The following is a 14,019-nucleotide window of genomic DNA, read 5'->3' as shown; positions in this document are numbered from 1 at the left end:
ACCAATGAGGTGGAGAGAGGTTAGTCTGTTCTTCGCTCTGTCCTTCCTCTTCCTCTATCCTTCTTTCCTTCCTTCAATCCTTTGCTTCCTTCCCTCATTTCCTTTGCTTTATCCCCGCTCACCAGTCATTTTGGTCTTCATATCCACAGATGTAACATACTCTATCTCGCTCCATGTTAGAAGTGCATGTGCTTCCTGGTCAACAGACCGCAGTTTTTAAATGATCCTCTCAAATATCTGGAGTTGTTCTGCTCACTGGTTTATGCATACATGGAATTAATTAAGCCAAGGTCAATAATATTTTATAATGTTTCAGGCAAAGATTCTGACATAAAAGCAGAACGCTGGTGATATTCTATGATTGTGTTATTGTAAAGATTCCCATTAGAGACAAACGTAGACTACTTTTATTCCATCTCTCAATATATTTCAGTTCCCTGCCTGTCTATGGCACTCCCAAACCATTTATTTATTCAGAAGACATAAATCTTTAAAAAATAGATCACAAATATTTGCTTTCATTGTTTAGGGGCTCAATAATATCCAATATTACCATCTGTGCACTCTAGTGTTGAGAGCATTTGGTGGGGGCTATTTTTCCCATTGGTGTGCTTGCCTCTGGCAGCAGGACCATGTGTGATGGATAAACCTACATTTAATTAAATGTTTATTTATTGTCATTATATGACACTGGGTCACTCAACCAAATGTATGACCTTTATGCTACACATTTTCACTAATTCACTAATGTGAGTGCAATCATTTAATTCATTTATTTGCGCTATAGTTATTGTGTTTGTTGTGCAGTGTAAATAAGGAGTTTTGTTGTTTGTTGATAATCATCTATATTTGTTAAAAAATATTGAATATTATCGGACAGCCTCATTTTTTTTATTGAGTTGTATTTTTGATGTCTCACAAGGAGAGAACGTTGAGATGATAAGATAAGATGGACCTTTATTAAACCCCGTGGGGAAATACAGTTGTACAAGCAGCAACAGGGTAAGCGTGAAAAACAGGACAGCACAGATTCACACGGATTAATAAAAAAAATTTAAAAATCAAGAATTTTTTTTTAAATGATAATAATAATAAAAGACTATGAAATAGGAGATGAGTCAAATAACTATCAGCATACTGTATATACATATTTGGTCATATCAATTATGAAGTACGAAATGAGTTAAAGTGACAAGTGAAAATGGACATCTGTACATATAGTGACATATCTATCTACATATTTAGTCTACTACTAATATATTAACATGGGTTGTGGAAACAGTGTATATTTATGTCCAGTGATTTTATATTATTTTTCTTTTTATCTTTTTTTTCCTTTTTATGTTTATTCTGTTGCCTGCATCTAAATAATAATAAACACCTTAAGACTGTTCTTAAGGCTAAATCAGCTACTGCATGTTTGGTGAACAGCCTCATACTGTAGGCTACTCTTACATAGAATATAAAGATACATAATGTACATCTTTAAGTAAAATAAGATACAAAACAGCAACTACAAATAAACCATCTGAGCCTTCAAATCTGCATTATCCATCCACTCTACTCCACATGTATTTAACATTTTTAGTTTTTTTACTAGTGAACTCCTGAATGATAAACACGCAGTCACAGTCTTTTTGATCCAACTCATCAGTTTTCCTAATGGGAGCTGGGTTTTCTTTATTAAGGCCATTCACAGATGCAATCTAAAATTAATAGCCTGGGACATGCATACTCCCACTGGTTTATTATAAAATATGTGAGGATTTTAAATAATTGCTGTAACACTGTTGCTACTGAAATAAAGTCTCAAAAGCACAAACATGCATCTCAAATCGCTTCAAACATGTACCTATTGATCCCCAACTATCATGTAATTATTCCCAGAGTGCTCTTTGTGCCGTCAGGAGTATTGGTTTATTCCCTCAGGCCTCATCAGCAATTTGGTCGTAGTTCACAGTTTCAGCTAGTCGGGATACACGCAGGAATATCATCAGGAATATGACATTCCCAGAGATAAGATCATTTATCAGACCACTGTGTTGGTACTGGCCACAAGAGAGTCATCCATCATCGGAGTACACACAGATACAACACACAGACACACACATTTCCTAGCAGGCAGTACAGATTTATGTGGAACTGCATATACACACACAGAGCTTCTCAATCATACTTAGATGCAAAAACAATGCAAAAGGGTGGCAAATAATGGAAATATGTTTAATATAATATGTGTTATATGTAATCAGTTCACTTAATGTACTGGTTATTATTTTTGTTAATGAAAAATAACAAAAAGGTGTGTGTGTGTTTTGTGATCCTAGGGGAGCTATGTGAAGAGAAACTGGATTTTTGCGCTCCAGACCTGAACCCTTGTCAGCACGACTCAAAGTGCATTTTGACCCCTCAGGGATACAAGTGAGTGCACCACACACACACAAACACACATGCAGTTCACAATTACAATCTTATCAGATCTTAGTTTTACTCCCTTGTGATATGTGTACTGGGGACGGTCAGTGGCTCTATGTGTGTATCCTGTTTTGATAAACTGAATAATGCTATAACCTTTTTACCAGGCATCTCAAAAAGTGTTTTTTGGTATTGCTATGTTAACCCTCCATATTGTCTGTATATTAAGTCAAAAGGAACCGCTGTTCAATTGAAGGATTACAGTTTTGCGTGTGTATTTTCAGGTGTGAGTGCACTCCAGGGTACGTGGGTGAGCACTGTGAGCTGGACTACGATGACTGTGAGGACAACAAGTGTCAGAACGGAGGGCAGTGCATTGATGCAGTCAACGGGTACACCTGCGTCTGTCCAGAGGGATACAGGTGAGGCACACATACCGGCATCACAGGATGGTATCACTGTAGTTTTCTCTTGACCAACAGTATCTGCAATAGTATTGGGCAGTGCAAATCAAATCAAATCAAGTCAAGTTTTATTTATATAGCACATTTATAAACCATTTTTGGTCGAGCCAAAGTGCTGTACATAAAATAAAAATAGCCTACAGTAGAGACACTTTACAGCAAATACAACAGCACAGATTTTTCAGAATATCAGTATGAGAAAAACGACACCCTCTACCCTTAGACAAGGAAAAACTTCCAGAGAAAACCCACAGTTTAAGGGGAAAAAATGGGAGAAACCTGCATGTAAAGATTGTTGCCATGCTGACCTTGAATGCTGCTTTAAATAGTTAAATCAGTGACCTTTTAGCAACATGTAAATGTACTTAAACAATGTTTTAAATGTGGTAAACAAATTAAATTAAATGTTTCTGCTTGTTAAAAAAGAGATGGCTTCTGACTTACACTATGCTAACAGTATATGATTTTTCAGTGAGTGGTGTAGAAGGGGCTCCCCCTTGTGTAAACTGTCAGTTACTGTAATGATTGTTGGGAGGATAAACTACTTTAAGTACTTTTTTCATGTTTGTGAGTTCAAGGTTTGGTTCCCCAACAATTTAGCTTGTCATTTCTTTAACTTTAAAATCTCAGATACGGAATTTTCCTTAAAAAAAAGAATTTGTCTAAAAAAAGACCTAAAAAATGTCCCAATATGACAACAAAATTATTTTGAAAAACAAGAATAAGGTGTTGTAAGGTAAGTTCTCTACCTAGGTAAAGGTAGAGAACAATAGTATAGATGGATATAAGTAAATAAATAAATAATATATACACTGAACAAAAATATAAATGCAACACTTTTGGTTTTGCACCCATTTTTCATGAGATGAACTCAAAGATCTAAAACATTTTCTATATACACAAAATAACCATTTCTCTCAAATATTGTTCACAAATCTGAAAAAATCTGTGATAGTGAGCACTTCTCCTTTGTCGAGATAATCCATCCCACCTCACAGGTGTGGCATATCAAGATGCTGATTAGACAGCATGATTATTGCACAGGTGTGGCTTAGGCTGGCCACAATAAAAGGCCACTCTGAAATGTTCAGTTTTGCTTTATTGGGGGGGTCCGAGGGGGTCCGAAAACCAGTCAGTATCTGGTGTGACCACCATTTGCCTCACGCAGTGCAACACATCTCCTTTGCATAGAGTTGATCAGGTTGTTGATTGTGGCCTGTGGAATGTTGGTCCACTCCTCTTCAATGGCTGTGCGAAGTTGCTGGATATTGGCAGGAACTGGAACACGCTGTCGTATACGCCGATCCAGAGCATCCCAAACATGCTCAATGGGTGACATGTCCGGTGAGTATGCTGGCCATGCAAGAACTGGGATGTTTCCAGCCTCCAGGAATTGTGTACAGATCCTTGCAACATGGGGCCGTGCAGTATCATGCTGCAACATGAGGTGATGGTCGTGGATGAATGGCACAACAATGGGCCTCAGGATCTCGTCACGGTATCTCTGTGCATTCACAATGCCATCAATAAAATGCACCTGTGTTCGTCGTCCATAACATACGCCTGCCCATACCATAACCCCACCACCACCATGGGCCACTCGATTCACAACATTACTCTAACCCTAACCCTAACCCTACCCCTCACACCAGATACTGACTGGTTTTCAGACCCCCCCCAATAAAGCAAAACTGCACGTTTCAGAGTGGCCTTTTATTGTGGCCAGCCTAAGGCACACCTGTGCAATAATCATGCTGTCTAATCAGCATCTTGATATGCCACACCTGTGAGGTGGGATGGATTATCTCGGCAAAGGAGAAGTGCTCACTATCACAGATTTTTTTCAGATTAGTGAACAATATTTGAGAGAAATGGTTATTTTGTGTATATAGAACCATTTTTTAGATCTTTGAGTTCATCTCATGAAAAATGGGAGCAAAAACAAAAGTGTTGCGTTTATATTTTAGTTCAGTGTATATATATATATACATATAATAAATAGCCAGAAGTCACATTTAGGCTGTTAAAACCTGTATAACTCTGAAAAGGAGTACTTTGGTTATAGGTTGCTCAACTTCAACTCATACTTAATTAAACCTTATTAAGAGTAGTAGAAGAAAAGGCACACTTATTGATTGTTTGTATGAATGTGTGTTTCAGCGGGTTGTTCTGTGAGTACTCTCCTCCGATGGTCCTTCCTCGCACCAGCCCCTGTGACAACCACGAGTGCCTCAATGGGGCGCAGTGTGTCATCGTGGGAACAGACCCCCGCTGCCAGTGTCTCCAGGGCTACGAGGGCGAGAGCTGTGAAACGCTCGTCAGTGTCAACTTTGTCAACCGCGAGTCCTACCTGCTACTTCCCTCCAGTCTCCTCTCACCAGAGACCAACATCAGCCTGCAGGTGAGATATTCATACCGAGTTTCCACTCAGTGTTTAGATGTTTGTTTTTGGCGACCCTTGTTTGTCTGGTTCGGGACATTTGCATTTTTGGCAGGTCCACAAAAGAGTTAATTCTCACTAAGCTTATAACATGGTGTAAATTAAAGTGTCTATGATGACAATGTATCAAATGACAATATGAGAAAGGGCTCTCCTGAATCTGCAGCTCCCCTCTTGCAGAGCTTTATCCAGTTTAGCTGTACGGTGACAACTTGGCCATTTTGGTTTGCTCTCACTGTTCTCAATGTTCATTTCAAAGGCAGCTGGTACTTTTTTTGTAATCCCTATGCTCTATTACCCCAAGCTGGAAAAAGAGTAGTTATTGCAGGTTTATAAACATTTTGCTGATGATAACCTAATTAGAAGTTTGAATGCGGGACATTTATTTTGTAGTTATGCATTGTACTTATCAACATTTAACCATAAATCCCCATTATTTTCAGATTGCTACAGATGAGGACAGTGGCGTGTTGTTGTATAAAGGGGACAATGATCACATTGCCATGGAGCTGTACAGGGGACGCCTCAGGGTCAGCTACGATACAGGATCATACCCTCCTTCCGCTATATACAGGTACATGCACATACAAGCAGAAATGTCCAACTGGCACATTCACATGATGGATGATACAAATGTTCAGACACACAACATGGCACCTGCCTTCACAATCTCTATATTCTCCCTCTCAGTGTGGAGACAGTGAATGATGGCATCTTCCATGCTGTAGAGTTGGTGGCGTCAGACCAGACTTTGTCTTTGTCAATCGACGGCGGGACGCCCAAATCCATCAACTCCCTCAGCAAACAGTCCACCCTCAACATAGATTCTCCACTCTACCTTGGAGGTGAGGACCTGAGTAGAGAGAGTGTGTGGGTGGTTGTGTCTGTGTGAATGACTAAAGACAGAACACTTGATAAATACTTAATTGTTCCACTACCAAGGTACAGCAATTTGTCTCAAAGAAAGCTAATGAGAAACTAATACACCCTTTTATCAGTGGCTGACTTGAGTTTTAGTACCCAAGAAAAATATCAGATTAGATTAGTTCTACTATTTAATGCATAGTATTATGATATATCTTTATTGTTGGAACACACTAAATCAACTTTATAATGACAGTTCATGTCTTTTTTTATTTACTTTTCATATACTTAGATATACTGCAGCTTTTAAAGTTTAGGTTCTAATCTCTATAATCCTTTCTTCCTCCAGGAATGCCAGAACGTGCCTCAGGGTCTGGGGGTCCCTCGTCCCTGCAGCACAGCTCAGGTGGTCGTAACGGCACCAGCTTCCACGGCTGCCTCCGTAACCTGTACATCAACGGGAAGCTCCAGGACCTGGGGGCCGGGCTGGGCTCGGGGGCTCTGGGCTCCACAGCGGCACAGAGCACCAGCAGACAGTGGCTGGGCCAAGGGGTGGAGCCAGGCTGCCAGCCCTGTCAGAGAGGGGCCTGCGTCCAGGGCGACTGCCACCCGACGGGACATCGAGGCTTCACCTGCACCTGTCACCCGGGCTGGACGGGAACAGTGTGCGACGAGCAAGTCAACAACCCATGTGATGGCAACAAGTGAGTGTTGGGTGTGCCCTTGTGTCTATGTGTTGGTGGTGACAGAATTGGTATGAGTTTAAAGCAACATTAAAACCCCAGAACAATCTTTTTTATCAAAAGGAATGTGGTTGAATTCTTAAAGAGATATTGTCTTTTCTCCCATGACTCCACAGTGAATAAAGAATGCTAATGCTCACTACTTCCTAAACACACACATGTCTGCTAAAACCTTACTATTTAAATATAAACTAAACGCTGTGTTACCTGAAAGTGTAATGATTTCCTGGTAACATGGGGCGAGTAATTGATCAGAATCAGAATCAGAAACCTGGTTTATTTCCAGGTAGGTTCACATGTACGAGGAATTTGACTAGGTAACACTGTAATACAAATATAGTAAGATAGCAATACAATAAAGCAGTAATTTACATTGAAATTGAATGCAATCAATTATAGAATATAAAATATGTGCAGTAAGCAATATTGTCAACATTGTGTGCATTAATGTAATGCATAGAGTCTATGATGTGGCTGAGGTAAAGTGATATAGTCATTATGGAAGTGAAATATTCCTTTAAAACAACCGTGAGTACCAGGTTTAGATTTGTTATATCTGTTCATTAATGTTTCCTGTCTTTGCCTTCTCCATCCTCAGATGTATACATGGCACCTGCCTTCCAATCAACTCCTACTCGTACTCCTGCCGCTGCCAGCCTGGTTTCGCTGGAGTACTTTGCGACGAGCAGGACCAGGACACAGCTAACCCCTGCAGTATGTCACACTGTAAACATGGCAAATGTAGAGTGTCAGGCCTGGGGAAGGCATACTGCGAGTGTAACAGCGGATATACAGGGGACGCGTGCGACAGAGGTGAGAAAAACATGTTTGGATGGGATACACATTTATGATGGGTGTGTCTGTGTATTGTTAGTACCTGTGCCTGACTACTCTCATTCTTCTAAAGGAAAATAGATATTGCTTGGAAGGCTTTTAATCTAATGCATGGTTCTCTTAACCTCTAAGCTTCTTCTTTGCTTTCTGTTCTTCTCAACAATAGTCTCTCACAGTGTGTTTGTGTGTCTCTAAGAGTGTTTAATGTCTCTGCATTAACGCTTCTAACCCGCTGCTTTTTCAACTCAGCATCTCCTGAGCTTCCTATTAATCCCTCACGGGGGACAACTCAGGTGAGGCTGCCCGGTCACATCTTACTGTCGCACTCTTTTTAAAATGTTCTTTCCTTCGTTCCTCCTAAATGCAACCCAAAATACATCCACCAAATGCCCCCTACTTCACCTTGTTTTAACCCCGTGCAACATGCAGCTAAAGTAGCTTACTTTTTATTTTTCGTCTTAAGCAAAAGGACAATTAAAGAAAAGTCTTTAAAATATGTATTTGAACAATTTGTTCTTTCTCATTTTAGATAGACAATCAATTAAACTGTTTTGAAGTTAACCAGGCCCTGGTCTGGATTTATCATAGTAAGATAATGCACTTATTTTTAACTAGAACTAATTGCATGGATATATCCTATTTTAATAGTACAAAAAGAAGCAGACTAATGAATGTGTAAAGACCTTATATCGTGTTAGCTCCTAAATTTCAAAATGTAAGATACAAATGATTTATCAAATAATTAGTTTCAGGTTCAACGTTTAGGGCCAGGGTATTGTGGCCTGATTGTTATGTTAGTTTTAAAACTTTCATAAAGTGTTTCTCTATTGCTTCTTTCAAGCAAGGTATGTCATTCATCACTTTTTTTATTTTACTGTCATCTTCCTGTCCTTTCTACAGTCTATTGACACATTATGTAACTGTTTGGAATTATTTGTGTGTCATTTTATTCAAGTCATTCTTTGGTGTGTACAGTATGTGTCTTTGTAAGCCCCTAACATAGGATATTTCTCCTACCATGTTGTGATAGATTTTCACCATTTAGATCCCTTTTGTCAAGTGAACGTTGAAAGCATGGATATCCTGTAACCCCTGTGTTTCTTTCGCATGTCTGCAGAGGTGGCCTGCAGAGGGGAACGGATCCGAGATGTCTACCAGAGACAGCAAGGCTACGCGGCGTGCCAAACCCAGGAGAAGGTCTCCCGCCTAGAGTGTCGGGGCAGCTGCCCGGGGGGAGCAGAAGGACAGGGCACCTGCTGCACCCCCCTCCGCAGCAAACGCAGGAAATACACCTTCCAGTGCACTGACGGCTCTTCTTTTGTCCAGGAAGTGGAAAAGGTGGTCAAATGTGGCTGTACAAAGTGTTCCTCATAAAAAAAGAGAAAAATTAAGAGACATCACCCTTGGCAGATTTCCTCCCCTCCAGATATGTTTTATGTTCTTGCCCTCATTACTTGATCCTCGTACCCCTTGTCCAAGGTCCCGAATCCTCCTGAGAGAAAACCCTTCACCCTCCACAGTCCCCTCCCCCAACCACCCCTGTTTTTTTAAAAACCCTTAAAAAAAGGCACACAAAAAACAAGAGAAACAACTAAAAAATAGTTTCTTTTCTGTATCAGTGCTGGACTGATGATTGATGCTTCCTCGGTGGGGATGTTGAATTGTATTGTAAAGTACAAAAACAGACTTATTTTTTATTATGAAGTGGAGAAAAAGACAAAAAAAACCACAAGAGATGACTTTCTTCCCTTACGTCTACTTCTTTTTGTTGGTCACGATGACTCCAATGGTGTGCCACACTGTCTCTGCCCTGGAGGACTGACCGGTCACTGACGGCTAACTGCTTCCTGTAGACTTCCTGCTTCCTGTCTGTGAGTTGTGTGTTTAGGAGTAACCTTAACTGGTAGTACCACAGACTCACCACTATGCGGAGCTGCATAAATGCACGGGAGATGGCGGGCAGTGACGACCCCCTTCAACACAAGAAACCACCACTAGTCTGCAGTCTCCCTCAACAGACCTCTGAACCCTCTGAGACTGTGTCCACCATCATACTCACAGCTGCGCTCAAACTTGTGATATTTTTTACAGCTACTGAACAACACACACACATACAAATGCTCTCACCAGTCTAAGAGTCATATGTAATACCTGCCAGGTTAAATATACTCTCTGTTTATCCACCCCCCAGTCATGAATGACAAGTATTTATTGTATCATAAATACCTGTACTTATTCAGTAGATCCCCGATGTATCAATCTGATCTTTTAATATATATTAATTTATATTTGTCCTTATTTTTGTATTAAAAAGACATAATCTGTCAAGATAGTTGAACTAACAAAATGGTGTCCTTTATTTTGGTTGAAGAGAAGTTGTTTTTTGATCACTGAAACTATTGTGCTTGCCAGAGACCTTAGTTACATTTTAATCTGCAAATGTGACGTGAAGACATTGTATATTTTTGTCGCGTTTCCTGAGAGTTTGTACTGTGCCATTACCAGAAGGTCTTTATATTAGAGTATAAATGTATAGATAATTTCCCTACCTATGTATTTCACACAAATCTTGTGAGTAGCATTGACCCTAGAGGATGCCTAGAACTGTTTTTACCTTTTTAACAAATTTATGCTTAAAGAATACTGTGACTTTTTCTAAATGAAACTACTTTGTTAGCCCCTTGGTCTCCGATGTTAACATGTTGCTGCTAAGTTTTTGTACCGTAGACTTGGATCCTGATCTGTATGTTATATAGAACTTCCTGCTCCTACTGTACGTACGGGGGCACCTTGTGTAACAGATAAATACGTCCCCCCACCTCTACACATGTGCATTGTGCTTTATATTCCCCTGTTCTCCACCCCCAGACTAATGTCAGTTCCCTGACTGATGTTTGTTTATTAAACACAATATTTACCTCACAATTATCTCACTTTTGCTTTTTTGTCACACAAAGAGGTCCAAGTCAGAAATGTTCCCCTCAACTACTGAAGAAAGGGTCATAAAGCTAAGCACAATAATGTGGACGGTAATCTTCCATTATCCTTTCAATGTAATTTTCTTATTTTATAGCATATGTACAATATGGCTTTCTCCTCACTTGAATCTTTTTACAGCACAGACATAGCAGAGACTTTGAAATGTACTGAGAGATGAACTATCACATCTTTGTTTTTTGTTTTTATCAAAATTATTGAAATCAAGTTTATTTAAAAATGGTTTTGTTATAATTGCTAACAAGTAATATTTTGCACCCTCAATGCTATGCTTAGTATAATAACTTTATTTTCTTACAAACTTATACATAATTTACTATGTTCAAAATAATCAAATGTTTGCTGTTGCAAATGTTTCAATCCCAGAGACTCCTACTGAATTGAAATAAAAAACGAAATATTCAATGATAATAAAAACCTGATGGTCTCAGTGGAAACTTCATCAAGTCAAACGTGGATGAGACTAGCTTGTATTTGATAAAAGCTGTAATATGTGCAACTAATAAAATGTACTTTTTTTATAATCAATCTCACCCTCATGGACAAAACTTACCTTACAGCCAGTGGAATAAAAGTAAATTGTTCTATACAATGCTGAAAAAATAGTATATGAACTCTAAATCAATAAAAAAAGTATTTGGAAATGCATTTAAAATACCATCTGCTGGAATGCAGCTCAATTAAAAAAAACTGTAAGAGGCACGAGTATGGTTCTTAATTGATTTTAATCTAATATTCATTCAGACAGAAGAAAAATCTAAATTATAACCGGGTAAAGTGAAAACTGTTATTTATAACATGGTCTCAGCTACATCAGCAAATAGTCCTCTCAGCGGTAGAAGAGTAAAACAGCAGCCTCAGTCATCTCTTTGGAGGCACTCCAGCCTTGCTCCCTTCCCAATCTGTCCCAGTCAAATGATGGGAAGTCCCCACACTGATCAGTGTAGAAATAGCCCCCTCCTCCTATACAGTACTGGAGACACACAGAAGCAACAGTATGTGTAAGTATTTGTTACAGGATGTGTATTTTTTATTATCATTTTTTAATCTTTAATATTTTTTTATGCATGCTTCTTAGGTAACATTAAGCTGTCTTTGGTTCTTTTCTGCTCTAACAATGTTAATATCCCCTCTGTGGGACTAATAAAGGTATTCTGATTCTGATTCTGAACACTTGCTGTGTTGACAGACAATAGAAGAAAATGGGTTTAGACTCACATGTTCAGTGTTGTATCCACGGACCGGCTTGACCCCGGAGCAGATAGCCATGGCTGCACGTTCATTGTTTATTGCTCTGAATGTGAGGAAACCTGGTTCAAACTCCCCTTATAATAGGAAAAATACACAATTAATTAATTGATTACAGCAGGACACATTTTGTTTAGTAAGTTGGTGTCTTCTATTTAGTCATTCAAGGATAACATTGTTATTAAACTTGTATGTTAAAGATTTCATAATTCCTGTGTTTTGATTAAATGTATAAATTAATTGTTTTAGGAAATCTGATCAAATTAGTAATTCAAGTAATTAGTGATATACATGCTCATACATGATGGTTGAAAAGCTCTATAATATCTCCATTCCACTATATTAGAGTTTTACCTCTTGGATTGGGTCCATATAACATTTTGGTGGACTCTTTGTCTCCATGGTCATACACAATGGGAATTGCTGGCCCTCTGTTGCTGGGGGAGCCAACGTTGTATCTTACTGGATATTGCTGGAAGAATGTCATAATATACAGTATGTAGTCGTAGTCAAATATTTTACCCTGTAAAGTAGCAATATATGTTAAATAAATGGATTACAATTGTGGATCGGTGCACGGTTGTAAAGGTATAGGCCTACTGTAGTTGGAAGCCATTTTAGAAAATATATACTGCCATGTTGCCTAATCTTTAATAAGACATCATGTTAATTATATTTTGTATTACGTATTTGAATTTACAAAGTATTAACTCATGCTTTTAAATATGCCATGAAGTAAAAAAGTACAAAAACAACTACACAAGTTACCGAGAACATCTGAAAGAGGTTTCCTCCATACAGGCGGAGGAAGTGGTTCTCAGTGTGGTAGCGGAGGATGGCTGCCAGGTTCCAGTGCTCCAGTGGGAAGTTGTTGGGAACGTGCCACACAGACATGTCTTCTGCCCTGATTTCATAGTAGCCTGGATTCTGTGGAAGTGATATATTATGACAAGTGGTGCTATGGAACCAACTCCTGTTTGGGAGGCAGACACACTCTCAACACACAAGAGTTCAGTTAAGATAATAATTCTTATTGTAACAGCTGGCTTGCCTTGGACCATGCTACTAATTACTATTCCACCGTTGTTTTCGAAAAACAACTTATATTCAAATATTTCAGATTCTTTGAAATCCCATTTCAGCAATGTGTTTGTCAATGGTCAAGAGAGAATAATAATGCAGCACGTCTCTGTCCGTATACCTTAAAATCATCCGAGGTGGCGCCCTCTGCTGCTCCAAAGGTGTTTCTGTTGGACCAGTTTCCGTCTCCATCTGGTAGGTTAGCATTGTTACCCTGTTGGCTGGACCAGCGATCTCCCACTGTGCACCGTCCATAGATGCTGTTCTCATGGACGCTCGCCACCAGCGTCCAGCCGCCTCCAGCTGTGGTCATATCACAGAAAGTCTGATAGACCATGCCATTAGCAGTGGTCAGGAAGTACAACCCATCTGGAAATGTCAGTGTTTATATGAGTTAAAACATGTCTTCTAGGGAAGTTTTACAGTACACGTTGAATTCATCTAATTTATTTTTCCATTGGACAAGTTCGTTTTTTTCTCCTTTTCATATATTGCACAAATAAACCAAAAGGCTATGCCTGCTTACCTTCATGTTCATTATATCTGTCCTGGATCTCCTTACAGCTCCTCGCTACATATCTGGACCTGTTGCTCAGTTTCTCCAATTGTTCAAAGTTCGTCCTGGTCAGGTTCTGACTCATCTCATCATCTCTGATGGCTTCTGTGTGGGTGAGCTCTTCATCTTCTGAAAAAGCCACATTTTAAACAATAAATAAATTCGATAACAGAAATATACATATGTTAGGGAAGAAACATGCACAAGCATTTGATGTTATGTGTTGTTTTTTTACCTATTTGTAAAGTAGAAGCTGCAAGGGAAGCGTCTTCCACTGAAACCAAAACCACCAATGACAAAAGTACGTGGAATAACATTTCTGTGAGAAAGAAAATGCATTTAAATGTTAAAGGTGCATACATAATACCACATATAATG

At 39.2% G+C, this 14,019-nt stretch overlaps 2 protein-coding genes across 3 annotated transcripts in view; one reads left to right on the top strand and one right to left on the bottom strand.

Annotated features, from left to right (window-relative positions):
• Positions 1 to 10,685, top strand: part of slit2 (slit homolog 2 (Drosophila)) — an 89,018-nt gene extending 78,333 nt beyond the window's left edge. The window contains exons 29-37 of one of the 2 annotated variants that reach the window (XM_034211566.1): positions 2,328 to 2,421; positions 2,700 to 2,837; positions 5,040 to 5,280; positions 5,763 to 5,893; positions 6,010 to 6,164; positions 6,533 to 6,887; positions 7,525 to 7,739; positions 8,010 to 8,053; positions 8,878 to 10,685. In XM_034211566.1, coding sequence (XP_034067457.1) covers positions 2,328 to 2,421; positions 2,700 to 2,837; positions 5,040 to 5,280; positions 5,763 to 5,893; positions 6,010 to 6,164; positions 6,533 to 6,887; positions 7,525 to 7,739; positions 8,010 to 8,053; positions 8,878 to 8,970 — 1,466 coding nt within the window. In that variant the 3' untranslated portion in view covers positions 8,971 to 10,685. The remainder of the gene's footprint in view (positions 1 to 2,327; positions 2,422 to 2,699; positions 2,838 to 5,039; positions 5,281 to 5,762; positions 5,894 to 6,009; positions 6,165 to 6,532; positions 6,888 to 7,524; positions 7,740 to 8,009; positions 8,054 to 8,877) is intronic. The other variant, XM_034211565.1, reaches the window with a different exon arrangement.
• Positions 10,686 to 11,531: 846 nt separating this feature from the next.
• On the bottom strand, positions 11,532 to 14,003 carry LOC117543381 (intelectin-like). Its single transcript, XM_034211613.1, has 7 exons — positions 13,877 to 14,003; positions 13,612 to 13,770; positions 13,207 to 13,454; positions 12,774 to 12,932; positions 12,360 to 12,477; positions 11,976 to 12,082; positions 11,532 to 11,730 (listed from the first exon to the last, which is right to left on the bottom strand). Exons 1-7 carry the CDS (start codon positions 14,001 to 14,003, stop codon positions 11,587 to 11,589), a joined length of 1,062 nt encoding a protein of 353 aa, XP_034067504.1. The 3' UTR covers positions 11,532 to 11,586.
• Between the last annotated feature and the right edge of the window lie 16 nt (positions 14,004 to 14,019).

Source organism: Gymnodraco acuticeps, unplaced genomic scaffold, assembly GCF_902827175.1.
Source record: "Gymnodraco acuticeps unplaced genomic scaffold, fGymAcu1.1, whole genome shotgun sequence".
Taxonomy (NCBI): domain Eukaryota; kingdom Metazoa; phylum Chordata; class Actinopteri; order Perciformes; family Bathydraconidae; genus Gymnodraco; species Gymnodraco acuticeps.
Note: the sequence above shows the minus strand (reverse complement) of the source record. Positions and strands in the feature narration are given on the sequence as shown.

Excerpts from the sequence above, each read along its gene's own strand:
- LOC117543381 (XM_034211613.1), bottom strand. The coding sequence starts at position 14,003 with ATGTATGCACCTTTAACATTTAAATGCATTTTCTTTCTCACAGAAATG. Across the intron at positions 13,771-13,876 it reads AGCTTCTACTTTACAAATAG|AAGATGAAGAGCTCACCCAC; the intron begins GTAAAAAAACAA and ends TGGCTTTTTCAG. Across the intron at positions 12,083-12,359 it reads ATATGGACCCAATCCAAGAG|GGGAGTTTGAACCAGGTTTC; the intron begins GTAAAACTCTAA and ends TCCTATTATAAG.